Genomic DNA, 27,536 nt, shown 5'->3' on the forward strand with positions numbered 1-27,536 from the left:
TCCTATAGACGTATATAAAAAAACTGCAACAAAGTCAAACGCCATAATTTTTACATTTTTTTAATTTTATTGAATGAAAGCGAAAAATGTCGGAAATGGCATAAAATTTTAGAATGAGTTTATATTTGTTCGAATCGGTCACCTTTAGCACGAATTATGACCCTCAAACGGCCAATGAAACTGTCACACGCTGCCCGAATGTTGCTCTGCGGTGTTTTGGCTCACTGCCGGCGAAGCGCTTGCTTAAGTTGATCGACACTTTTGTATTTTTTTGTGCCAAAGTTGCTTTCCAAAATACTCCAGACACAATAATCCAACAGATTGGTATCCGGAGATTTGGTGGCCATTGTGCGCTGGAAATGAAGCGAGAACCTCATTTTGTGGCGCCCTAGGCTTTAATACACCCTCCAGAATATTTTCTCGATAATATTCGGCATTTATTCTAATGCCACGGTCGATTAATACGAGCGGAGAGTTCTGTTCTGGTGGCCAACTGAAGGTGCCCATTTTCAGCTAACCTCTTTGGCAAGTAAACACGATCATTTTGTTTGTTTATTAACTGCTAGACAACAAATGTTTTCTCATCGGAGAAAATCAATTTCGGCCAAGCGAAGCAACCTTTAGCTCTTTTGAGTCTATTTTCTTTCTGTTGCGGTGTAAGTTATTGCACTTTATGGAATTTCAATGACTTTACCCCTCATTTTCATTTTTCAATATTTACCGAATTGAATGTTGCGATATGTTCAACTCACGAGCCATTTTTCGGCCACTTCTTTACATTTCGAACCATTTCTGCTGATGTTGCTGTTTTTTGCCGTCCTCTTCCTTGATGTCGGGCTACTCTGCCAGTATCACGGTAACGAGCGATGGTACGAGACACAAAAGATTTATTCACATTTTAATGCTGGAGTGCTCTAACCATAGCCACTTGTGGTTTTCCAGCCAAATATCAGAATCATACTATCACGTTTGAATTCCATCACGAATATTTTTTTTTCTTTAAAATTCTCACCAAAATGCGCTTGTAAACAATATAATTAGCTGTCGCTGGAATATTTTTAACAGCTGTCGGACGAGTAGCTTAGAAATGACAGCAGTCTGAAGTTGAGTGCATTTTTTTCATCTCAGCCTATATATATTTTTGATCGGCATAAAATTCTATGTTGATTTAGTGATATTTGTCGGTCCTTTGAACGAAGTGAAGTAGGTTTATCAAATTTGACTGAGATGTGTGTTAGTTAGAAATTTGGTATTGAAAATGATCAGATTTAAAGTGTTTTGGTTGTTTAAGTCGCAATTTTATATAGAATTTGTAAATTGGTATTATGTGTTTTCAGCATGTAGCAAAATCTTAAATAGTAGAGTTTCATATTTGATATTTAGAATTCGTTATGTGTAATACCTTCAATGACAGAAAATTGTCTATACAAATCGACTTCTAGGTATAGCTTCCAATACTTGGTATTTTTATGATTTTAGTACCATATCGTTTAGCCCTATATAATTGTAACTGTAACTCTTATCGATTGAAAATTTGTTCAAATTTCTTTTGTTATTGAAACGAAAACAAAACAAACAAACGAAGTTTTTGAAAATTTAACAATGATGAATGTTGCTAAAAAGTTACAGAATAGGGCCCCTGGTATTCAGATTTATTTTAAACGATGGGAGCATTTTTCACCATATTTTACAAGATCCTTCCAAATGGCGGAGGATACTAAAAGTTTGACCATTAGATGATCTTTTATATGTTTTCTAAAAATTAATTCCTAATATAAAAGAATTTATTCAGCAATTAAAAATTGCTTCTTACAATTTTCAGCTGAGGATGTGTATTTTTTGGGAGATTGATGATTGACTTGTTTTATAGAAAACATTTTCACATTGGTTAAGGATTTGAAATATTAAGATATATTTTTGATCCCATCAATTGATTTTTATAAGAACACATGGATTAAAGTTCTAGACTATTAAGGTTTTTCAGTAGATTATCATTTTTTGTTGGGAAAACTTCTCAATACCTAAACAAAATATTTTATTTGAAAAAATCCCCAATTAATTGAAAATTTATTTTTTACTTATTTCAACAGAACTGTCATACGGACACTGTTGCATTTGACCTATTCTATGATCTGCAATGGTTTTTTTTTTTCAAAAATCCTTTAAGAACATACAATATGTATGAACATACGTATGCCTTCCAGACAACATGTGGTATGACATTGTCGTCACATTTGTTCGTAACTGCAGCATTAATGCAAGCCATTTCATAAGAGGAATAATTTATTGAAAAGAATTTAAAGCCTTTTGCAACATTTAAAGTTTAAAACATACAAAATATGGCAATTTGCCTTGCTTATGCAACAATTGGAATTTTTAAGCAGGAGAGCTTCCAGCATAAACACATTTTTTTTATTTCTGCAGAAGTGCCATGATACACAGAGAAAAAAGGATGTTAGTGACATTAAAAAAAATTTTTAGTATTAGAAAAAGTTCACAGTTAAAACAAGTAAAAGTAGCTAAGTTAGACCGAACTTTTAACACTCTTCACCATATTAAGGAACTTCAAAAATATCAAAAAAAAAACAATCGGTTGGAAAACTTCAAATGAAACTCCTTTATATGGGGTTTATACGAAGATGTATCTTTTATCATAGGCCGTAGTACAAATTCCGAACGTAAATTGCGAAAATATCTCTAAAATCGTTAAAATACCAAATATTATGAGGTGTAGTAATATGTGGGTGCATAAAAACGTGGACGACATGGCCCGTTTACGAACTTAACCTACTTAATGGCAAAATAATCATGTGCGCAAAATTTTAGTCTTCTATCTCAATCCGTCCCAAAGATACCGTGATTAAAACAGACAGACGAACGTATGTCGCTAAATCGACGATTTTACGCTGATCAAAAATATATATACAGGATGAGAAGAAGAAACTGCAACCAAATTCAGACTGCTGTCATTTCTAAGCCACTCGTTCGACGGCTGTTAAAATTATTCCAGTGACAGCTCATTATATTATTTACAAGCGTACAAAAGCATTTTGGTGAGAATTTTCAAGAAACATTTTTTTTATGGAATTCAAGCGTGATTTTTTTAAATCGTTTGTGTCTCGTACCATCGCTCGTTACCGTGATACTGGTAGCGTAGCCCGACGTCATGGAAGTGAACGGAAGAAAATAGCAACATCAGCAGAAATGGTTCGAAAAGTAAAGAAGCGACTTGATCGAAACGCGCGTCGCAGTGGCCGAAAAATGGATCGTGAGCTGAACATATCGCAATATTCCATTCGGAAAATATTGAAAAGCTCGGGGTAAATCCATTGAAATTTCAAAAAGTGCAAGAACTTACATCGCAACAGAAAGAAAATGGACTCAAAAGAGCTAAAAAGTTGCTTCGCTTGGCCTAAAGTGGTGAACTGCCGAATTTGGTTTTCTCCGATGAGAAAACATTCGTTGTCCAGCAGTTTGTAAACAAACAAAATTAACGTGTTTACTTGCCAAAGAGGTCAGCTGAATGTGCACCTTCGATTGGTCACCAGAACTCAAGCGCAGGCCATGAAGATGGTGTGGGCCGCCATAACAGCCGATTGTCGCTCTCCGCTTGTATCGACCGTGGTATCAGAATAAATGCCGAATATTATCGCACACATTTTGGCCGCAGACCTTGGACATTCCAACAGGACTTAGCACAATCGCACTCAGAACACAAAATATGGTTCCTCGCTTCATTTTCAGCGCACAATGTCCACGAATATCTCCGGATGCCAATCCGTTGGGCTATAGTGTCTGGAGTATTTTGGAAAGCAAGGTTGGCACTGAAAAATACCAAAATGTCGATCACCTCAAACGAGCGCTTCGCTGGAAATGGGCCAAAATACCGCAGAGCTACATTCAAGCAACGTGTGGCGGTTTCATTGGCCGTTTGAAGGCCAATGAAGGTAACCAATTCGAACATATCTAAATTTATTCTAAAATTTGATGATATTTCCGACATTTTTTGCTTTCATTCAAAAAAATTTAAATACAATTTAAAAAATATGGCGTTTGACGTTTTGCAGTTTTTTTTATCTCACCCTGTATATACTTTGTTGCATCTGACAGGAATTTCGAGAAGTTACAAATGGAATGAGTGTTAATATACCCTACATAGAACGGTGAAGGTTATAAAAACGCATTACCAAGCTGACTGACTGATCGAGGATCACCAGGTGAAACGCGAGTGTCTGTCGTGGTGCTTAGGTGTGTGATAAGGCTGGGTTATTGGAAATTCGTGCTAAAAGGTTACGAACAAAAAATTGAATAATTTCTTTTGGACAAACCGAATTAGCTGGAGCTAGAAACTTGAAATTTTGTTACGAAAAGATCTAAAACAGTACTAAACTTCTAAAATTGTACCATTTTGTATTATGTGAACGGAAAGAGATAAAAACTTTAAATTTTAATATATTAAGGTGGTTTTGGAAATGTGCACTTAGTTTAAGATCTGTATAAAATGATACCAAATTTCGAACAGTTTGGTTTAGGGTGAACGAATAAAGCTGGAGTTTTTAAATTTTGTATAGGGGGCACTGTTGGTGGTGGGTTTCTGATAAAGATGTGGTTTTCGGAAATGTCTACTACAAGTGCACGAAAAGTACTAAATAGTACTATATTTGGTACAATTTGGTATCGTGTGAACAGATAGTGCTTGAAATCTGAAATGTGGTATTAGGGCCGCAGTTCATTTGTGGACTGGACATATGGAGATAGTTTTGGAAATACATACTATAATTGTACGAAAAGTACAGAATCGTTCTGTATCTGTTTGGTATCGTTTTTTCTCTATTTTTTTCTCAGTGTCATAATTAAATCTCCTTTTTGGTCTGTGAAAATATTTTCTTCTTCTTCATTATTATTATGATTTTCATGAACTTTCTTTGGTTTTTCGTCTCGCCCAGTGGCACTTAAGTAGAATGTACAATATTCTGCTTAATAAAATGGCCCTGAACAATCAGCTTCTCTTTGCTGGCTATTCGCATTGCAATTCCGTGCTTACGGCCAATTAATTTCAATTAGTGAAAACTGAAATGATTGCCAAGAAACGATAAAATCAATATCAAAATATCGTTTAAGCAATTGTCCACAATTATGACATCAGTTCGGCGCTTAATTGAGATGAAAACGCAGCTGAGATCTGGCAATCGTACGATTCTCCAAGGAACGCAATGTAATAAAATAAAGCTCAAGGTCTGGGGAAAATATGACCAAGACCCACACTACTCAGGGGTTTTCTTTATAAATGGGTACCAAAGGGACCTATAGTGATAATTTTTTGTAATAAGCTTTTTTACATATCAAGAACTGAAAATCTGGCGAATTTAACTGGATAACCTTAAATGGCGTTTTCCCAAAAAATATGAAGTATAAAGGGAGATTTTGACTTAGACTTGAAATGTGCCAAATTAACAATAAAAAAAATCAGAAACAATTCTAGGGGCTATAGTAGAATTTTATGGCAAATCACTTTGTATAGTATTTTGACTGGCTACGATCCCGTTTAGAGGGTATGCTTAACCATATTTTGAAGAAAGTGCCGAAAAGACCCCTTTTTTTGACTCGTTGGAGGAATAAAAATTCACACCAACTTGCAATATTGCCGTAGACACTATATACCTTAATTCGAGAATTCCCAAAAGTGTATCCCATGAATTTGGTAATTTGGTGATGTCAACTTTCAAAACGCCGATACACGTATCTTCCATTATTCTATTTCTATTTTTAGCTCTACTTCAATAATCTGCTTGATTTCCAATGTCATTATTTTTATACCCTCCATACAATTCTAAGTCGATTTAAAAATGTCCGTCTGTCTGTCTGTTGAAATGACGCTACAGGCCACACTAATTGAGGTAAAGCTTTAATTTGGCGAAACAACGACCAATTTATCTGAAAATTAGTATTAGTATTAGATCTATCTAAAAATTAGTATATGTGGGTCGTAATGGACTTTAGTCCTTGTGGCGGAATATTGTATGTATAGGTCCACGTTATTGTGTTGCTCTCATATAATGGTACCTCCCGATATTCGGTATTTTCATGATTTTTACTAGATTTTTTTACGGATTTGGCTAAAAGTTGGTATGGTCATAATTGGGCTTAGTTCCGGTGGCGGAACATTGTATGAATAGGACCAAATATTCGTATAGCCCCCATATAACGGTACCTCCCAATATTCGGTAATTTCATGATTTTTGCCACATTTTTCTACGGATTTGTCTAGAAATTGGTTCGAAATTGGGTTCTAGCTCCGGTGGCGGAACATTGTATGTATAGGTCTACGTTTTCGTATAACACCCATACCTCCCGTTATTCGGCATTTTAATGATTTTTGTCACATTATCCACGGATTCGTCTAAAAATTGATATTTGTAAATAAGTTAATAAGTTTTCGCTTCAGTGGCAGAACATTGAATATCTAGGTCCATGTTTTCCTATAGCCGCCATATAATGGTACCCACTGATATTCGGTATTTTGATAATCCTTTTCACATTGGCATTTAAGCCTTGCAAAAGATAACAACCCTTGTACTTTAGTAAAAGTTCGGTCCGGCCGAACTGAATATTTTTTTCTTGTTTGTGTTGCACAGTGTAATTATGCTCAAGATATGTCCCAGAACTCATTTTGTTTATGAAAAGCGAAAGTAAATTCCCTTCAGTATTTTGCGTAAATTTAGTATTCCTTACCGAAATGAAAATGCAAGTTCCATTTTACAAAAAATAAATGTTAAACAACCTCAAACGCAACGATGGCATTCGCCCGACATGGTATTAACAAAATGTACTGCCCTTCAAGGGACATGACAATGTAAAGCTCCGAGCCATTGTTAGTACTTAACGCAAACGGCAAGCATGGTCAAGGGCTAATGAATGTGTGTGCTGGCCGTTCTACTTCCTTCCCAGCCGAGGAATGTTGGGCAACCAGCTTTAGTTAAACATTTAACCAGACATTGCCACGTTTCTATAAAAACAATCCCAAAAGACGTGGACAAATTAAGCGAACTCGAACTTCAACAACAACTGGAACGTTGATGAGGACGACAAAGAAAAAAAGACAAAACAAAGAAAAAAACTTCAGCAGTGATTGTTGCAACAGCAGCTCGTAGCTGCAAAGTTAAAAGCTTTACAAAAACAAAACAACGGAAAATTGTTACCTACTATGGCACCAACAACAAATGGCATAAGAAACTTCACGTTGTACTGAATTCGATGATGAACTATGCAATGCTACTCAACTGCTTTTAGTTGTAGCTGGTGCTGTTGTTGTTGGTGGTTGGTCACTTGCTACTGCTGCTGCAGCAGCCGCTGTTGCACTATTTTTTTTTTAGTTTTATTTTAACCCAAGTCATCCTGAAGTTTGGTACAACTTTAGTTGTGACCACAAAATCTGGTTAAATGTCTCGTAACCCATTGTTGTGGGTAACTTGGTATTGCTGTTTTTGGCTTTAACGGGGAGTGAAATGCCATCACCAGCACCAGGAGGGTTATAACTTTTGAAAGAGGCGAATTCAAAGTTAGCAGCGGAGAAACAATAAAAAAGGAAAATAGGATTCTAATAATTTTTATTTTGGGCAACACGATCTTGTAAAAGTAATGGGTTGTTACGCTGATTTATAAGTAGTTACACAACCAAAAAATTGATATTCAAAATTTTGACCCTCTGTGGGGGAGCTACTTGATTGGGTGGACCGATATTATCCATTTTCACATCTGATTAGGATTTTCAAAGTTGAAGCAAGATCGGATTATCCCTCTCCATGTGCAGTAAAATATGTTTTTGAAAATGTCGATCTTTTGTGGGAGAGGTACCACTATTAGTGGACCCATATTGTCCATATCCCAACTCGATCTAAGTTTGACAATAGTATAACCATGAACCAAGTTTGGACCAAATCGGAAACTCCCTTCGAGAATTATAAAGCGCACCAGACATACAGGCAGACGGACGGACAGAAATCGCTAGATCGACTGGAACGGATTTGGTACAAAGAGACCAAAGTCTAAAACCGTTATATCGATAAGGAACGTTTTGACGGTACCTCCACATATTCGGTATTTTGATGATTTTAGCGACATTATTAACCAGAATTGTTCAAAATTTGGTATTTGAAGCCTATGACAGAAAATGTCTGTGCAGGTCCACGTCTTCGTATATCCCCAAATAACAGTACCTACTAATATTGGGTATTTTCATGATTTTGGCGTCATTGTTCACCGGAATTGTTTCAAATTACGTATTTAGAGTTTGTAATGGGAACTACTACCCGGCCGATCTTACTGTTTTTTTAACTTGTTTTGATGTCAAAATAGTTCACCATAATGAAATTAGTTTTTTTTTTTTCATAAATGCAAAAAATATGAGTTTTGAATATTCTCCTAGTTAGAATAGTCCCCATTTAATAACCCTTTGGCCTCCCGCATTGATATTCACTAAGAGGTTTTTGTAGTTTAACAACATCCTTCGTTTTAGTTTCGTTTCACTTTTTTTTTTTGTCGTCCAGTGAATTCATTAAGGTTTACTGGAACTCTGGCACAGGAGTTGTGATTTACTTGCTGTTACTTAGCTCCATCAAACGTTTTAATGCGAATACAAAGTAAATTAACTTAAAAGTTTTCCACAGTCCTTTCTCCTTCAATTTCCATTTGCTTTGGAACTTTGCAAACGCCTTTTTGTTGCAGTTGTTGCATTTAAGTTCTAAATAGTCATTTAAAGAATAGAATGCGCTTTTGTTTAAGAAAAAATAGATTTTTAAAAGGAAGATTTTTTGGTCTTCCATATAGAACCCGGTTGGTTTTCTACGAAAAGGTTTATTGGTAGTGTACGAAAATGGTTCTATGTTCTTTCATAAAAAGACGTTTTTGCTCTTCATGAAGAAGGCATTTTGGATTTTAGTGAAAAGAACATATTGGATTTTGATGAAATAGACCTTTTACTTTTCTATAAATAAATGCCTTTCTTTTCTACGAAGAATGCCATATTTATATTACCAATAAGTCCAGTGGTTCTTCCATTAGGGAGACATATGTCTTCTAATAAGCAGATCTATTGAATCAAAATTATTAGACTCTCCTAATGAAAACCTTTTACTTTTCTATGACAAAGACTTGTTTTATCTTAATACGACCTAATGTTTTTTTAGCTGAGAAGAGCTGTTGGCCGTCTATGGGTTGTCTATAAGGGTTACCTAAAGATCCTATTGAAAATTGGCTATATCGGCCCACATTTCAGTGTAGCATTCATATAATGGTACCTCGTGATTAAGGCCATTTTGATGATTTCAGGCAGAATTTTAAACCAAATTACTTGTAATTAAGTATATAGTTACCTTCAGAAAAAATATATATGATATACACAGGGTGAGATGAAAAAACTGCAACCAAATTCAGACTGCTGTCATTTCTAAGCCACTTGTCCGACAGTTGTTAAAATTATTCCAGTTACAGCTCATTATATTGTTTACAAACGTACAAAAGCATTTTGGTGAACATTTCCCAGAAAAAAAGTTATTCGTGATGGAATTCAAGCGTGATTTCATTATATTGGGATGGAAAACCACGTTAAAGCACTCCAGCATTTAAATGGAAGAAAACTGCAACATCAGAAAAATTGGTTCGAAAAGTAAAGAAGCGACTTGATCGAAACCGAAAAATGGCTCGTGAGCTGAAAATATCACAATATTCCATTCGACAAATATAATCAATATAAAATGAACTCAGGGTAAAGCCATTGAAATTCCAAAAAGTGCAAGAACTTACACCACCACAGAAAGAAAATAGACTGAAAATAGCTAAAGAGTTGCTTCGCTTGGCCAAAAGTAATGAACTGCCGAGTTTGATTTTCTACGGTGAGAAAACATTCGTTGTCCAGCAGTTTGTAAACAAACAAAATGATAGTGCAAAAAAAAAATGTGCACCTTAGGGTGGCCACAAGAACTCAAGCACCGGCCATGGTGATGGTGTGGGCCGCCATAACAGCCGATGGTCGCTCTTCGCTCGTATTAGTCGATCGTGGTATAGAATAAATGCCGAATATTATCGCGAAAATATTCTGGAGGGTGTATTAAAGTCTAGGGCACGCAAACAATTTGGCCGCAGACCTTGGACATTCCAACAGGACTCAGCGCTTCATTTCCAGCGCACAATGGCCACCAAAATGTCTGGATACCAATCCGTTGGACTATTGTGTCTGGAGTATTTTGGAAAGCAAGGTTGGCAATAAAAAATACCAAAGTGTCGAACACCTCAAGCAAGCGCTTCGCCGTGAATGGGCAAAAATACCGCAGAACAACATTCGGGCAGCGTGTGACGGTTTCGTGCCAAAGGTGACCAATTCGAACAAATCTAAACTCATTCTAAAATTTGTTGCTATTTACGAATTAAAAAAAAATGTAAAAATTATGGCGTGTGACTTTGTTGCAGTTTTTTTTTATCTCATCCTGTATATGGATAAAATTTTGACATTTGATATTTAGATTGTTGATGGCATATGTGTCATATAAATTGCAGTGGTTTGGAAATGCGTCCTATATTTGTACGAAAAGTGCTATCAGAGCGGAAACCGTGAAATTCTATATTGCGATAGCTGTTAGTGTCTAGAATTAAGATATGAAACGGTTTTTCAAATAAGTACTAAAATGATACGAAAAATATTTGAAAAATGTCGTATTAACTGTATATATACATAGAGCTGGAATCCTGAAATTGTTATATTGAGGTCACTGTTGGTTTTTGTGGTTTTTATATGTAAGCCTTAGAATATATTTGGACAGAAAAATTGAACGTTGGTCCATTTTGCAATGGTTTTACTAATATCCTTCTCGATATACTTTAAATGAAAGCCTTTCCGATTACTCTTTCCGAAAAAGAAAAAAAAAACTTGAATAAAATATACAGTCTTGAAAAAGTGAACAAACGATATATGAAGTTCTGATTAAAACATTTTGTCAATCTGAACAAATTATTAATTTTGATTACAAATAAAGGCCTAACACGAATTGTTGCAACGAATCTTCAATTTTAAGGTGAATTTTTCGCTGACGAAGTGGCGGACACTTTCTAGTCCATGTGACTCTTTAGTATGTTTACAATTTTGTTTAGACCGCCACGAAATAAATGTTTTCTTAAGTTATTGAATATTTCTTTCATTTATTTCTTTGTGATACGACTTTCTCCACTTTCTGTCATCCATCAAACGTTCAAACATTCCTTTCGCCTGCAATCAAATTGTGGAAAAAATCACTTCATATTTGCCAACAATTTGATGTCAAAAAAAAAGGAGAGACAAAAACTAACCAATTATTGCGTCAATGTTTGATGATGATTATGTTAGATGGAGTATGATGGCGACAAGTGGTCTGATCTAGTCCAGGCGGCCACATACGCCATTTATTGACCTTTAGCGGCCATTTAACGAATCTATGACTGTGGAATCCAGAGCCCGTACAAATGAATTCAAAGATTTTGTGCAAACAAAAAATTTGGCGAATGTTTGCCAACGAGGCGTCATCTAAATTAACGAAAACCCAATTTGTTGTTTGCACTTCTTCGGTTAGTCAGCAAATGTTTAATTTGCAAATTTGTTGTATGCATTGCAGCGGAGGTTGGTCGGTTTGGTTCGGTCGGGTGGTTGGATGGTTGGTCCACCACCAACATTCATCAGACTGATGGTTTTCTGGTCACTTTTTTTTTTTGTTTGATAAAAATTTAAGAAAAAAAATATTTTAACACATAGACGTTGAATGTGTTGCCACATTAATTAACAACAATTGAGAATGCATCTAAGTCATGACGTTATGTTGCTGCTATTTGTACGCCATCGCAAAAAACACCCTCTCTCCGTAGGAATTCTATGTCAATGACTTGATTGAAATGACCTTAATTTCCTTGGGTACAACGCACCCAAGAAACTCGCAAAATAATGCGACTTCGTATTTAATATTTCGCAGGGGTTGTAAGCCTTAGATGCGTTTGACGTAACTTCTCCCCCATCACAAGTCTCTTCTTAAGAAAATCTTTTGACTCCTTCTTTGTTTTGTGCATACATTTTATTGGGTCAAACTTGAAGAATTAGAAAAAGGGGGAAATTTTGTTGCCTTCATTGGGGGGTTAAATTACAATACATTTTAATTGGTAAGCCATTTAAATTATTTATCCGCTAATTAAACACTTACCTGCAGCTGTTAATGCCATATCGAAAAATATGGAAATTGATCTAGATGGGTTAAATCGTTTCTTGTGCCTTGTAATATTTATTGGTCCCAAAGCCATGGTCGTTGTTATAATCAGAAGATCACTTGCGTGGCCAACAGTTTTTCCAGTTTCTGGAAGAAAATTAAAATGAAATAGTTGTTAATTAACGCAAAAAAGTAGTAAGGAAAAGATAAATGTAGAGGAGGGCCCGACACAACTAGGGGTATCTGAGAGAGGTGTCTCTAGTAATAGATGTATATTTATATCCGAAAACGGATGAAGCATATATAGCAACTTAGTCAAGAAAGAATTCATATTTAACGTATAAATTTGTATGTTTTGTGTGCGATCTTATCATAAAACTGTATATGAAAATCAGAGTTACCATACTTTATTCCAGTCTATATATGATCGATCCCACAACAATTGGGCAAGATATGACCATTTATATCAAATCGGTGCGACTTATATTTTATATATAAATTTCAACCGTGTTTTTAATGACATATGTATGTGATACCTCTATCCAAATATTATTTATATCGGGAACTTATTTTGGCCTTGAGGCCATAGGTGTCTTGGCTTGATATGGTCACTGGCACTAAATGTTATTGTTTTCGAGAGTATGTTACAACTTTGGGGAGAAATAAATTTAAAATCGGTTGTAATATATATAGGTGTTATACTAAAGTGTTCCATACACCCTGACTTGAGAAAAAAACACGTCAAAGTTTGAATATCGAATTTTTTGAGTTGGCTGAAAATTTAATAAATATTTTTGGCTCGAATTTCTAATAATAATTTCTATCTATCAATATATATATTTGTGAATATCTGTTGGATGCAAATGTGCAAACGCCTCTATAAAAATACTAGCAAGTGCCCCGTACTTTTTCAACGAAAAGTTCACTTAAAAATTTTAGATTTATCCCAACAGTTCATGTTAGGCCTTTTTAGTACTCAAAATGCACAATTTTTACTTTCAAGATTTAGTATATTACTCAAGTTTTTATTTTTTCTGAAAAAAATAATAGGAAAATGTTGTCTTTTACACCAAAAAATATTCAAAACAAGTTAAAAAGTATCAGTCGGTATTGCCGCCAGATATATACCCTCAGCCTATATTCGATTATTTAAACATATTTTGTCTTGTGTTAAGATTATTCAAACGTTTGACCCTATATGGAGCAGGCCCCGAAGGAATGGGCCAATATTGACTTGGGAATGGACCAATATTGACAATTTCCTATCGGATCCAAAAATATGATATAAATATTGCGAATTATGTGCCAAGGAATGGAATCGGATGTTAATTTGGCGTTTTATGAGCTTCATGGGTACTCAAAATGTCAATATTTTGTGGGGAAGGTACCAGAAGGAGTGGATCGATGTATTCCCCCTTCATACCAGATCATGGGTTAATACAAATATTAGGATGTGTGAAATTTGAAGACAATCGGACTTTTACATCACATTTAATGAGAATGTAATTATTCAAAATTTTGACCATTTGTGGGAGAGGTACTTGATGGAGTGGACCGATATTGTCCATTTTCACACCTGACCTAGCGCAGACGCGAATATTAGAATATGCAAAGTTGGAGCAGAATCGTATTATCCTTACTCTATGTGCAAAAAATATATTTTTTGAACATTTCGACCTTTTGTGTGGGAGGTACCAGAAAGAGTGGACCGGTATTGTTCATCTTAACAACATACCTTGGGTTAATTTAAATATTGGGATGTGTGAAATTTTAAGACAATCGGACTCTTACATCACATTTTATGAGAGTTGTAATTATTCAAAATTTTGACCATTTGTGGGGGAGGTACTTGATGGAGTGGACCGATATTGTCCATTTTCACACCTGACCTAGAACTGGCGCAAATATTAGCATTTGCAAAGTTGGAGCAAATTCGGATTATCCCTTCTCTTTCTGTGCAAAAAATATATTTTTTAAAAATGTCGACCTTTTGTGGGTCGACCATCTCCGAACTCGATCTAAGTTTGACAAAAATATTACGATGTACCCAATTTGGACCAAATCGAGAGTTATCGTGCGCACCAGCCAGCCAGACGGACGGACGGACATCGCTAGATCGACTCCAAATGTTCTGAAACGGATTTGGTCCAAAGAGACCTAGGGTCTAAAACCGTTATTTCGACTAGGCACGTTTTGGCCGTATCAAATGATATATACCCTCTGTAGCCATATGGCTGAGGATATAATCATTCACATTAAAGATTACCGAGGGGGATATTGCACAATAGAATCACATCTACAATTTCTGTCCATTCTAGTGTTGCGTCTCCATATGTAAACCCTAGAAATCAACCCCAATATCAAATTTCAGAATTTCTGTCCTATCCCTTCAGCCAACTACAAATTAATTAACATTTGGCAGACACATCAAGAAAATCTACATCTACTCATCCTAGACACCAAAAGTTATCCAAAAATTATACAATTTAGTAATTTTTGAACAATCATATTACGCATATTCAAAACCAAAACAAAGTCCTTATTTCAGATACTATTCAGCTCTATCTCTTCACTTAATACAAAATTTCGTAGCACTTATAGACGCATCTTCATAATACCAATAGTGATCTTAATATTAAAGATGGGATTCCAACCCTAGCCATTGCCAAATTTAGTACCATATGGTAACATTTAGTTCGCATATCCCATATATGGAAATATCATATTTCAGGATTTCAGCTCTGTCATTTGCCCCATTGCCAAATTTTGTACTATTTGGTACATTTATAGTACGCATTTCCAAAGCAACTCCATATTTAGCCATAGACACCAACAGTGAGGATCTCAGTACCAAATATATATATATATATATATATATAGATAGATATATATATATATATATATTTATAAATTTTAGTATTTTTGGTACAATTATAATACACATTTCTAAGACCACCTTCATATATAACCTCAGATACCACAAGTGTCATCCATGTCAAATTTCCGAATTTCAGCTTATGTAATTTTACCCATTGCCAAATTAAGTACCATTTGGTACAATTATAGTACGCAATTCAAAAACTTCCTCTATATTTTACTCACAGATACCGACAGTGATATCTATATCAAATTTCAGAATGTCAGCTCTATTCCTATTATTACAAATTTAGTACTATTTAGTACTTTCCCTATATAGTAAACTTTTCAAACCACCTCCACATCTCAAATTCAGATACCAACAGAGACCTCAATATTAAATTTTATGATTCCAACCCTATCCATCCACCTAATACCAAATTTAATACCACTTTGCACTTTTAATTTCCAAACCAGTGAAATGTCAAACAAAGATACCACAAGTAATATAAGTACCAAATTTCACAATCTAATCTCTATCCCTTCATCCAATATCAAATAAAGTGTCATTTACTACTACGAAAGGCCTCCATATGTCCAGGCTGCACATGGACAGCGCCTCTAATACCAAATTTCAGATTTCAGGCACTCTCTGTTCACCCAATACCAAGTTGTATCAAATATAGTACTATTTAGTGTTTTTCGTGAATTTATAGTACAAATTTCCAAAACCCCTTCTTTATCACAAACATACCACCAACAGGGACCTCAATACAAAATTTCAAAATTCCAATTTCATTCATTTAACCTAGACAAATATGTTCCACACTTAGTACACATCTCCGAAACAATATTCAACCTTGATTTTAACATTAAATTTTAAGTTTTTAGCTCTATCGGTTCACATAATACCAAATGGTTCGAGTTGTGCCAATCTAGTTCTATGGAACGAACTAGTTCCATATCTAGTACCTGGGACTCCGGTCGTTTGTTTGAAAACTCAGCGTATGAGTGATATAAAATGTATGAAATTTATGAAATCACTCATACTGGTGCAATGAACTATGGACTAGACTGGCACAGCTCTACAAATGTTCCATTTTTGAAGTTTAGCTCCATTTTAGAACTTTTCTAACCACAAAATTCGAATTTCCCAAAAACCCTTTGCTGTATCAATCCTTCACTCCATCAGTGACTCTCAGCCCAAATTTCAGAATTCCAGTTGCATCGGTTCATCACAATTCCAATTTGTGCCAAATTTAGCACATATAAGTACGAATTTCCTAAGCTTCCTACACACCCCCGCTCACATACAAATTTTATTGTATTTAGTACATTTTAACAAATATACATACAAATTTCCAACACTACCTACATATCCAAACTTACACTCCGGCAGTAATCTTAATTTCAATTTTCAGAATACCACATCTACTGGTTCACCCAAAATTTAAATTGTACTAAATTTAGTACCATGTATTAAACATCAGTACGAATTTCCAATAATACCAACATACCTCAGTCCTATAATGCAATAGTAATCTTATTTTCAAATTTCATGATGCCAACTCTACCGATTCACCCAAAATTTAAATTGCACCAAGTTTATAACGATTTAGTGCACATAAGTAGAAATTGCCAAAACTACCTACATTCCTCAGTCCTATAATGCAATTGTAATCGTATTTCTAAATTTCAAAATTCCAGGTGTATCGGTTCACCCAAATTGAAGTTGTTCCAAATTTAGTACCGTTTAGCGCTTTTCGTGCATATAAGCACAAATTTCGAAAACTACATCCTCACATCGACCCTACTTCTCAACCATGATTACTATTTCAAATTTAGTTCTATCCGGTCACATGACACAAAAAGGTACCAAATGTAATACAATTTAGTACTTTTCGTACACTAATAATGCGGATTTAAAAAAACCGTTGGTACATTCATCATACACTTCATCAGGGACACTCATTCCAAATTTAGGAGTTCTAGCTCTACTGTTTCCTCAAATACAAAGAGCACCATATTTAGTACTCTTCAATACTTTTTGTACTGTTCTAGTACGAATTTCCAAAGACCCCACCTTATCTAAGCCCTTTGGACCAAGGGTGACCCTCACTCAATATTTTAAGATTCTAGCTCCAGCCTTTTCGTCTGGGCGATGATGAATCGTTAAGTCAGTCAGAATTTTAACATAGAATAAAATTGGTGAAATAGGTTTGAAAATAAGTGGTTTGGATAAAATGCAAGCTATTTAAACAACTATTAAAAACAATATTTATAATTATTAAAAAAAAGAAAAATACTGGCAATCGTTTCATTTGTATTCATAACACCCAACCAAGTTGGATTGCATGTCCGCGGCGCTGCACCGAACATAAAATTCAATTTCAGTAACTACTTCTTAAAACTTGTTCATGGTCGTTAAGTTAATTCTTCCACATGAATAAATAATGCAGTCTGCTTGGGAGGGGAGGAGAGGAGAGGGGTTCATTGGCACCACCCCATTGTTCCATAATTCTATCGTTTTACCCATAATTGTTATTAGCATTTCAATGCCAGTATTTAAGCAATTTATGCACACAACACTCACACTCACATTCACAATTTCAGTTCAGTTTCGCAATTTGAGTTGCAATTTTCCACCCGTCCCCCTTTTTGGAAATGCAAACATTAACGCTTTTGGTCTTTTCGGTTTTTTGCCAACCATGTCATGATCCTTGCTGTCACATTTTATTTCAGCGTTTTTTACCCTGACTTGTCAACGTTGAAGTTTTTCGTTTCTATTTTGTTTGTTGTGTGTATTTCCTTTCCATTTACTAAAAGATTCGCAGAGATGTAAGTGTGTGTGCGTGTGTGTGTGTTCATCGGGGTATTGAAGTGTGGAATGAAAAAATTAAATTATCAAGTGAAAACCACGATACTCAAATTAAAACAAAGTGTCAGGACACTTCCCAAGCTTTCAAGTAGTCCAAAAAAAAAAAAAAAACGTAGGGGGACAGCAAAGAGTGATGGTAATTAAAAAATTAAAATATGAATGTATACTTATGGTGTCCTATATATGTAAGGAAAGCAAACCGGGGGTTTCCCTTTTCCCTACAACATTTTTCGTGTCTGAGAGGGAAATTATGTGGTCAAAAGCTATTTAAATATCATCTAAAGCTTCGAAACAGCATGGAATTGATTGCAAGGAAAGGCCGCGGAACTAATGTAAGTTACATCCTTGCATAATCTGAAGACTTCTGTGAAGAATCCAGTGGAAGTACTTCGACATCCTTTGTAAGTCCTGTATGTCTTTTCGTTATCCTTGCATTTTGCTTGAGTAATTATTAAGCCCTCTCGCAACCTTATCCTTAAATGTCCTAATAGTATGTTTGAGTACTTATTAAGGTCTCTTGCCACCGTATTCTCCAATATCCTTGTAGTCTGCTGGAGTTCGTATTAAGATCTCTTGTAGTTGTAGTTTTGAATATTCCTGTAGTTAAACGCATCGGATATTTAGATATACCACGTTTGAAAAGAACCGCTGACTTGTTTCGCAAGTTATGAGATATATAAATATTGAAAATTGTGACCCTTTGTGGGGGAAATACCAGGAGGTAAGTCAATATCAGCAATCTTCACACCAGATTTTGTGTTATTAGAAATATTGGTATGAAAGAAAGATACAGATGCGTATTTCGCATTTTATGAAATATATAATTATTCAAATTTTTGAACAGACGTGAGGGATATTTTGATTATAAAACCAGTAAAGAAAGTCCTAAAGTCGGGCGGGGCCGATTTTATCATACCCTACACCACTTTGCTAATTTAGTTGAGCTCCACATAACAATTAAAAGTTTTTATGGGAGAATTCAATCATACACCCTATGATTAAAATTATAATTTAAAATTCAAAGGACTAAATATGCCAAAGCATTTGTATCTTTTAAATTCGGACTTGTATTGCCCATTTGGTGCAAAATTAATTTGAAATCAGAGAAAGATATATATGGGATCTATATCCAAATCTGAACCGATCTCGATAAAGTTTGGCAAAGATATTTCTGAGCTGTATTTGATATATTTCCCTGAATATCGTTGTTACGGAGTACATATTACGGCTGTGGGTAACAAATACAACAAATCGGATGAACAATATATATGGGAGCTATAGCTATATCTGAACCGATCTTCACAAAATTTAGCATACTACCTTCTAGACTCAATTCGGTCGTATGTGCTAAATTCCATATCATTTGAGCAAATATTAGACATTTGATGCACAATAAATGGTAAATCGGACGAAGTTATATATGGGAGCTATATTCAAATCTGACAGATCTCCAGAAAATTTAGCAAAGGTATTTCTGAGCTGCATTTGATATATTTCCTCAAATATTGTTGTTACAGAGTGCATATTACGGCTGCGGAGGACAAAAATAACAAATCGGATGAACAATATATATTTGAGCTATAGCTATATCTGAACCGATTTCGATCAAATTTGGCATACTTATATTCAGGACTAATTTCGGGGCATGTGCAAAATTTATTATATTTATATTTATTGATATTACACGTTTGGTGCACAATAAAAGGTAACATCGGACGAAGATATATATGGGAGCTATATCTAAATTTTTACCGATTATCTCCAATTTCAATAGGGTTCGTCCTTGGGCCAAACAAATGTTGTTTGGAAAATGTCATCCCAATCGGATAATAAATGTGACCTGCATTTTGTTTACAGGAATACATGGACAGACGGACGGACGGACAGACAGACGGACTGACATGCATAAATCAACTCAGAAAGTGATGCTATGCAGATCATCAAAAGGAACTATAGGTCTATCTCGTTTCCTTTTGCCTGTTACAAACAAATGCATAAAGACATAATACTCTGACCACCTTGTGGTGTAGGGTATAAACATCCGGATGTGTGCAATTTGAAGAGAATCGGGTGCTTATTTCGCGTTTTATGAGACATATAATTATTCCAAATTTTGTCCTGTTGTTAGGGAAGTATCAGAAGGTGTAGGCGGATGTATTCCATCTCCATACTAGGTCTTGTGTTGGTGGAAATATTAGGATATGCCACTTTTAAAAAGAATCGGATGGTCATTTTAACTTCTTTAAAATCTATACCCATTGTGTGGTAGGTACCCGAACGTAAGGCCCGTTGTATCCTTTTTTGATACAAGATCTTGTGTTGATAAAATAATTAAGATGAGTAAAATTTAAAGACCATGGGTTTCTTGTTTCACATTTTATAAAAAAACGACTTCTCAAAATTGTGACCCTTTGTTTGGGAGGTACCTGAAGGAGTGAACTGATATATCCCATCTCCACACTAGATCTTTTGTTGGTAAAAGTATTGAGATGTGCGAAACAATCGGGCTTATATTTCGCATTTTATAAGAGTTATAATTATTCAAAACATTGACCCTTTGTGTGAGAGGTTTATTGTCGATTTTCACACCCGACCTAGTTCTGATAAAAATATTGGGATTTGCAAAGTTTACAGAAAATCGAATGATCCTTTCTTTTTCTATGAGGTTAATTATTTTCTGTGAAAATGTTGACGTTTGTGGGGGAGGTACGTGAAGGAGTGAACCGATATTGCCCTTCGGAGATCTAAGTTTGACAATAATATTACGATGCACCAGGTTTTGATTAAATCGAATAGTCAACTTGAGATTTATTGTGCACACCAGGTAGTCAGACGGACAGACACCCCAAAATCGACTCCAAGTGTCTTGAAATGGGACTGGTACAAAAAGTCTTAGGGTCTAAAACCGTTATTGCGATGAGTCCCATTTTGGCCTGAGGGTAAAAATATGGCTAAAATGTAAAAAAAAATACTTGAAATCGGGTTATTTCCTTCTATGGGGGTACACTTAAACGTGGACCGACATGACCCATATTTTGTACAAATGAATGACAATAGAGCAAAATATCCTAGGCCTTTTGTGAAAAGTTATGGCTATAGATATAAATGGCCTTAAAAGAGTTTGGGCGGGGAACCCAAAATACTTTTGTGAATTAGGAATCTTCCATTCCCAAGAACACGATCCGATAATGGACGCACAGTGTTATGAATATAGTTCCACAATATTTAATGGAATTAGAAAATTCTTTTGAAATTTTCAATCCAATTTGTTATTTTACTATCGCAAAATTTAAAATTCTGGCAGATGAGCAAAAACTTCAGATCGAGAGCTCTCCAATATATGCAACCGTCTTTTTCAGCGATGTAATCTTCTAATCTTATCCATTTTCCACAAAGAAAAGCATAATCCAAAATGCCGATAATCCATGCTAAGTGCAATCCTATCACTTTTCAAACCCCTTTTGAAATTAATTATAAAAAACATCAAATTTAATCCATGTCAGGAGTTTGGATAAGTTTAATAAACTCTTTATTGATTCTGAGCGTTGTCATAAGCTGACACATAAAGATCTTCATCCTGGTGTTCTTATCGGTCATTTTAAGCAATGCACTATGGGTAAAAAGCATGATTTTTTGGCATAAAGTCATTTTTTTTTGGTTTCATATTTTGAAATTTAACTGATTTCCTAAATGTAGATACCCATATTAGAAAAAAAATGTTTAATATCAATATGGGTGGCAACCCTTTTTTGCTGGCGAGCTTTTAAAGTCAGCTGTTTGAAAGTCACTTTGTTTTGGTACAACTGGCGGTAAAGATCAGCTAAGTTCAAGTGCTTCTGATTTGACAAAATTGAAAAAAAATAAAATGTGTAATTATGGAAAACGTTAGTGCAGGTATGTAAAATTAAGACGAGGTGCCCTTTTTGTCATAATTGTCTGTTGTTGTAATACTGTGAATTGTTTCGTTTATGTATAGCTTTATATAAAATCTATAAATTGTAGTTGTGTTCCGTGGAGTGTAACTTGTGAATGGCAAAGCATTGCAAAAAGGTATAAATGCCAAGTTATTAACAAAAGTGTGTTAATTAATGAGTAACTAGCCTTTTTTGTTCTATTTTGTGCCAACACGTGTTTTGCAGATAAACATGTGTTTGTCCATGCAGCGCTTATTGAAATTTGGAGAAGCAACAATCGCTCAGAAGATGCACTTGTGAAATATGTGTTACAGAATATCAATAATATCAGTTTAAATGAAGACCAAATGCGTTTGATATCAAAACAAGTGAAAGATTTTGTTAATTATATAAAAAAGCATTTGCCAAAGTGCATCCGTAAACTAGAGCGATTTAAAACTAAACATTCAAAATGGCTTAGCAAAAGTATAATTATTGTAATGAATGAGCAGTATGTTTCTCCAAATCATTATAGCCGATCGGCCAGATCGGCTATATAGCAGCTACATGAAATAGTGCCCCAAATCATATGAAAATTCGTAGGTCATCTTGGGGGCATAAAAATGAATACAAATCAAATTTCACTTCAACAGCTTCATAAATAAAAAAGTTGGGTCAAATAGGCCAGACCGGCTATATAGCAGCTACATAAGAAATAGTGCCCAAAATCATATGAAAATTCGTAAGTCATCTTGGGGGGGCTTAAAAAATGAATACAAACCACATTTCACTTCAATAGCTTCATAAACAAAAAAGTTGGGTCAAATCGGCTATATAGCAGCTATATGAAATAGTTCCCCAAATCATATGAAAATTCGTAGGTCATCTTGGGGGCATAAAAAATGAATACAAACCAAATTTCACTTCAATAGCTTCATAAACAAAAAAGTTGGGTCAAATCGGACAGATCGGCTATATAGCAGATATATGAAATAGTGCCCCAAATCGTATGAAAATTGGTAGGTCATCTTGGAAGCATAAAAAATGCATACAAACCAAATTTCAATTCAATAGCTTTGAAATTAGAGTTTATGCCAAAATAAACGTAAAAAAACCCATAGTGCAATGGCCAGCATTTGCAACAGCCAGCTATCGCTTCAGTACAAGCAGTCGCAAGTACATCAACAACAGAAAGCAACAGCCATGGAAGCAACAGTGGCATCAGCAAAACAATAGCAACAACAACCATCAGCCAAACAAACCATCAAGTGGCGAATGGCGAAAGAGAGAGAGAGAGAGAGAGAGTATCATCATCGTGGTCTTTGCTGCACAGCAAACATACTCGGGGGGACATTCAAAATCAAAGCAATCAACGACGTTGGACGTTTTTAATACTTTTGTTTTATCCCTTTGAGTGTTGTGTCAAGAGTCCTCTGTTGATGTTACTGTTGCTACTGCCACTGCGGCTGCTGTGCTTTGTTGTTGTTGTTGTTATTGCCCAGCTACTGCTGCCACTGTTGTTGATCCTTTCTCCTGAAGTGAATAACAACAAAACAAAACAAAAAATGGAAAAGGATAACATCAACCACAATTCACACAGACGCGCGAACACGCACACACACAGAGTCAACCAGCAAAGACATCCAACCAAGTTTCTCTCTCTCTGTTTTTTCCATTTGTTGTTTTTTTTTTTATTCTTCATATGCGAAGTAAAGTTCAGCGAATCTACATTGAAATATATCCCAGTGAGGATGATGATGACGACGGCGACGACGATGATGAAAACAACACCAACAATCCTGCGAAAAAGTTCAACAGCACACAAAGCTCTCTGGAGAGATATATTCGCTATTATGGCAACGTTAATACTACGACCGGTTACAAATGCTGAACATGTGGGATGGCGGAGTGTGAAGGCACAGTGTTACGCGGGATAATAAGAATATGTAATTGAGAATATGCCGACAGAAACTAAACTCTATGCTTGGGGATTACACTTTTGTTAAATTAACAACTAAATATATTTTATTTATTTAAATATATTTTAACTTGCTTGATTATTCAAACTCTTGGCTCTTTATGGGGAGGTTCCGAAGGAATGGACCAATATTATCATTCCATATCTAACCTAAATCTGATATTAAATACTGCAACGTGCAGGATTTGGACTATACCACTTCCTTCACTTTATAAGAAACATGTGATAATTATTGAAAAATGTTGGAATATGCGTGAGGTGCCAGAAATGGTGGCCTAAAGTGTTCCACTTCATCTAATACTGACAAGAATATTGGGATGTGCAAAATTGAAAGAAAATTAATTCTATGGGAATAATTGTTAATAAAAAATTTAAACTTTTGTGGGGGAGAGAAGAGAGAGTTAATAAATGTTATATTAATCTCTTGTTTAAAGAAGTATTAGATAAATCAACATTGAAGAGGATTATTACAATTTTTGACCCTTTGTAAGGGAGGTACCAGAAGAAGTGGTTCGCCTTGTTACATCGTCACACATGATTTTATGTTGGAAGCAATATTGGGATGTTCAGTGTTTGCAAAAATAATCGAATGATCATTTCGCGGTTTTTGAGATTTATGGTTATTCAAAATGTTGAACAAAATGTTGTCCGGAAAGGGCGAATCGATATATACCATCGTCACGTACGGAACCACACAGCCGATTTTGAAAAAACAAAAGATATATTTGGTATTATTGGGATGTTGGAACCAGTGTTTCGAGCCATTGGTGTTGGTGTTTTCCTGACTATGGGAACCCTATCACACTAATATGATCAATCCTAAAGTTGTGTATAGAAAAAAGATTAGTGGTTATTCGAATCTTCGCCCAAAGGATAACATCCTAGACATAGCCCACACATATATCTTCCTCCTATTTCACTTTTATTGTAATTGTAATATGTGCCAAGATATATGAATTTTTGCAAATTAAGCATTGATTTAATTATAAGTCCGATATAGAACTTCTTAAATTTTCACAGCGTCAGAACACAGATTTGCTCGTTTTTACTCACGAGTGGGATTACTCGAAGAGTGGAAGTCACTCCTTTTTGAAAAGTTAAAGTGGAAGTCAAATCGGTCGAAATAAAGTGAGAGTTTGCTCTAAGAGTAGAATCGAGTGGAAAAAGTAAAAAAACAGCTAAGTTCGGTCCGGCCGAACTTTTAATACCCTCCACCATTTTGAAGGAACTCGAAAAATTTCCAAAAAATTCCGTCGAAAAATGTCGCTTGAAAGAAACCCGTTATATGGGAGCTATACGAAGACGGGTTTCTGATTAAGTAATTTTTTGTCATCGACTTTAGTACCCATTACGAACTTTAAACACGAAAATGGAAACAATCCGGTTAAAAATGTCGCTGAAATCATCAAAATACCGAATATCGGGGCGTACCATTGTGTGGTGGGAACATATGTAGACAATTCTCTCCCAGAGGGTAAAATAATCATAAGAAATTCTTTGTGTATATTTTCAGACAATTGCATTGTAAAAATTGGCTACAATCATCAAAATACCGAATATCGGGAAATACCGTTATAGGGAGGTTATACGATATCGTGGACCGATACTGGAACTTCATACACAGATATCTGTGAGTGTGTGTGTAACAGCAAACTGGCTTTGATGTTGCTATGAACAGTACAGGGTGAGATGAAAAAACTGCAACCAATTTTAAACAGCTGTTATTTCTACGCCACTCGTCCGACAGCTGTTCAAATTATTCCAGTGACAGCTCATTATATTGTTTACAAGCGTACAAAAGCATTTTGGTGAGAATTTTCCAGAAAAGAAGTTATTCGTGATGGAATTTAAGCGTGATAGTGTGATTTCTTGATATTTGGCTGGAAAATGACAATTGGCTATCGCTAGAGCACTCCAGCACTTAAATGTGAATAAATCTTTGGTGTCTCGTACCATCGCTCGTTACTGTGATACTGGTAGCGTAACCCGACGTCAAGGAAGTGGACGGAAGAAAACAGCAACATCAGGAGATATGGTTCGAAAAGTAAAGGAGCGACTTGATCGAATCACGCGTGGCCGAAAATGGCTCGTGAGCTGAATATATCGCAATATTCCATTCGCAACAGGAAGAAACTAGACTCAAACAAGTAAAAAAAAACTGTAAGTTCGGCCGGGCCGAACTTTGACTACGAATTTGGCAATTCTCTAAAACAATAAAATCCATTAAAAATTCTGTTAAAATCTTAAAAATACCGAATATAGCTGTTACATTAGGGTCTATACGACGACATGGACCTGCATAGGTAACTTTTTTCTTAAGCCATTACAATATTCAAATGCGAAACTTAAAAAAAATCGGTGAATAATGTAGATAAAACCATCAAAATACAGAATATAGGGAGGTACCGTTATATGTGGGCTATACGCAGACGTGGACCTCACACACAATTTTCTGTCTTTGGTTGTAGTATCCATTACGAATTTCAAATACCTAATTTGAAACAATTCCGTTGAATAATGTCGCAAAATTCATCAAAATACCAAATATCGGGAGGTACCGTTACATGGGGGCTATACCAAAACGTAGACCTACAAAAGTCCTGCAGACATAATATACATTTGAGTAAAATTTTATCAATCTACTTCAATTCGTTCGGAAGCTAGAGTGACTTCCAAAGGCGGACGGATATCGACATAGAGTTTTGTGCTGATCAAGTATATATATATACTTTGTGGGGTTTAAAATGTATATATCGAGGTGTTACAAACGGAATGACAAACTTAATATAACCTCCATACTATGTTGGAGGGTATAAAAAGCTTAACAGTTGCTTCGCTTTGCTGAAAGTGGTGAATTGGCGAATGTGGTTTTCTCCGATCAGAATAAATGCCGAATATTATCGCGAAAATATTCTGGAGGGTGTATTAAAGCCTTAGGCACGCAAACATTTTGGCCGCATACCTTGGACATTCCAACAGGACTCAGCTCCATCGCAATCAGCAAGCGCCTCCCAAGAATGGTTAAAAAATGTGGTTCCTTTCTTCATTTCCAGCGCACAATGGCCAATGGCACAATCTCCGGATACCAATCCGTTGAACTATTGTGACTGGAGTATTTTGGAAAGCAAGGTTGACACTAAAAAATACGACAGTGTCGATCACCTCGAGCAATCCCTTCGCTGGGAATGGGCCAAAATATCGCAGAGCAGCATTCGGGCAGCGTATGACGGTTTCATTGGCCGTTCGTGCCAAAGGTGACCAATTCAAACAAGTTGAAACTTATTCTAAAATTCGATGCTATTTACGACATTTTTTTCTTTTTCTTTTATTCAATAAATTAAAAAAAAAACAGTAAATTAGTAAAGTAAACCACTTTGCTAATTTAGTAAAGCTCCGCATAACGATTATAAGTTTTTATGGGAGAATTCGAATATACATGCTATGATTGTAAATATAATTTAAAGTTCAAAGGACTGAATATGCCGAAGCATTTGTATCTTTTAAATTAGGACTTGTATTGTCCATTTGGTGCAAAACTAATTTGAAATCAGATAAAAATATATATGGGAGCTATATCCAAATCTCAACCAATCTCGATAAAATTTGGCAAAGATATTTCTGAGCTGTATTTCATATATTTCCCTGAATATCGTTGTTACGGAGTGCGTATTACGGCTGTGGGTAACAAAATACAACAAATCGGATGAACAATA

General features: G+C 35.4%; 1 protein-coding gene across 1 annotated transcript in view; it reads right to left on the bottom strand.

The window, feature by feature from the left end:
• The window catches only part of LOC105261663 (Repulsive guidance molecule), a 135,670-nt gene that overhangs the window by 74,638 nt on the left and 33,496 nt on the right, over positions 1 to 27,536 (bottom strand). Inside the window, exon 2 of the mRNA XM_059124970.1 lies at positions 12,216 to 12,365. Coding sequence (XP_058980953.1) covers positions 12,216 to 12,312 — 97 coding nt within the window. The 5' untranslated portion in view covers positions 12,313 to 12,365. The remainder of the gene's footprint in view (positions 1 to 12,215; positions 12,366 to 27,536) is intronic.

Source organism: Musca domestica, unplaced genomic scaffold (assembly GCF_030504385.1).
Source record: "Musca domestica strain aabys unplaced genomic scaffold, Musca_domestica.polishedcontigs.V.1.1 31, whole genome shotgun sequence".
Classification (NCBI taxonomy): domain Eukaryota; kingdom Metazoa; phylum Arthropoda; class Insecta; order Diptera; family Muscidae; genus Musca; species Musca domestica.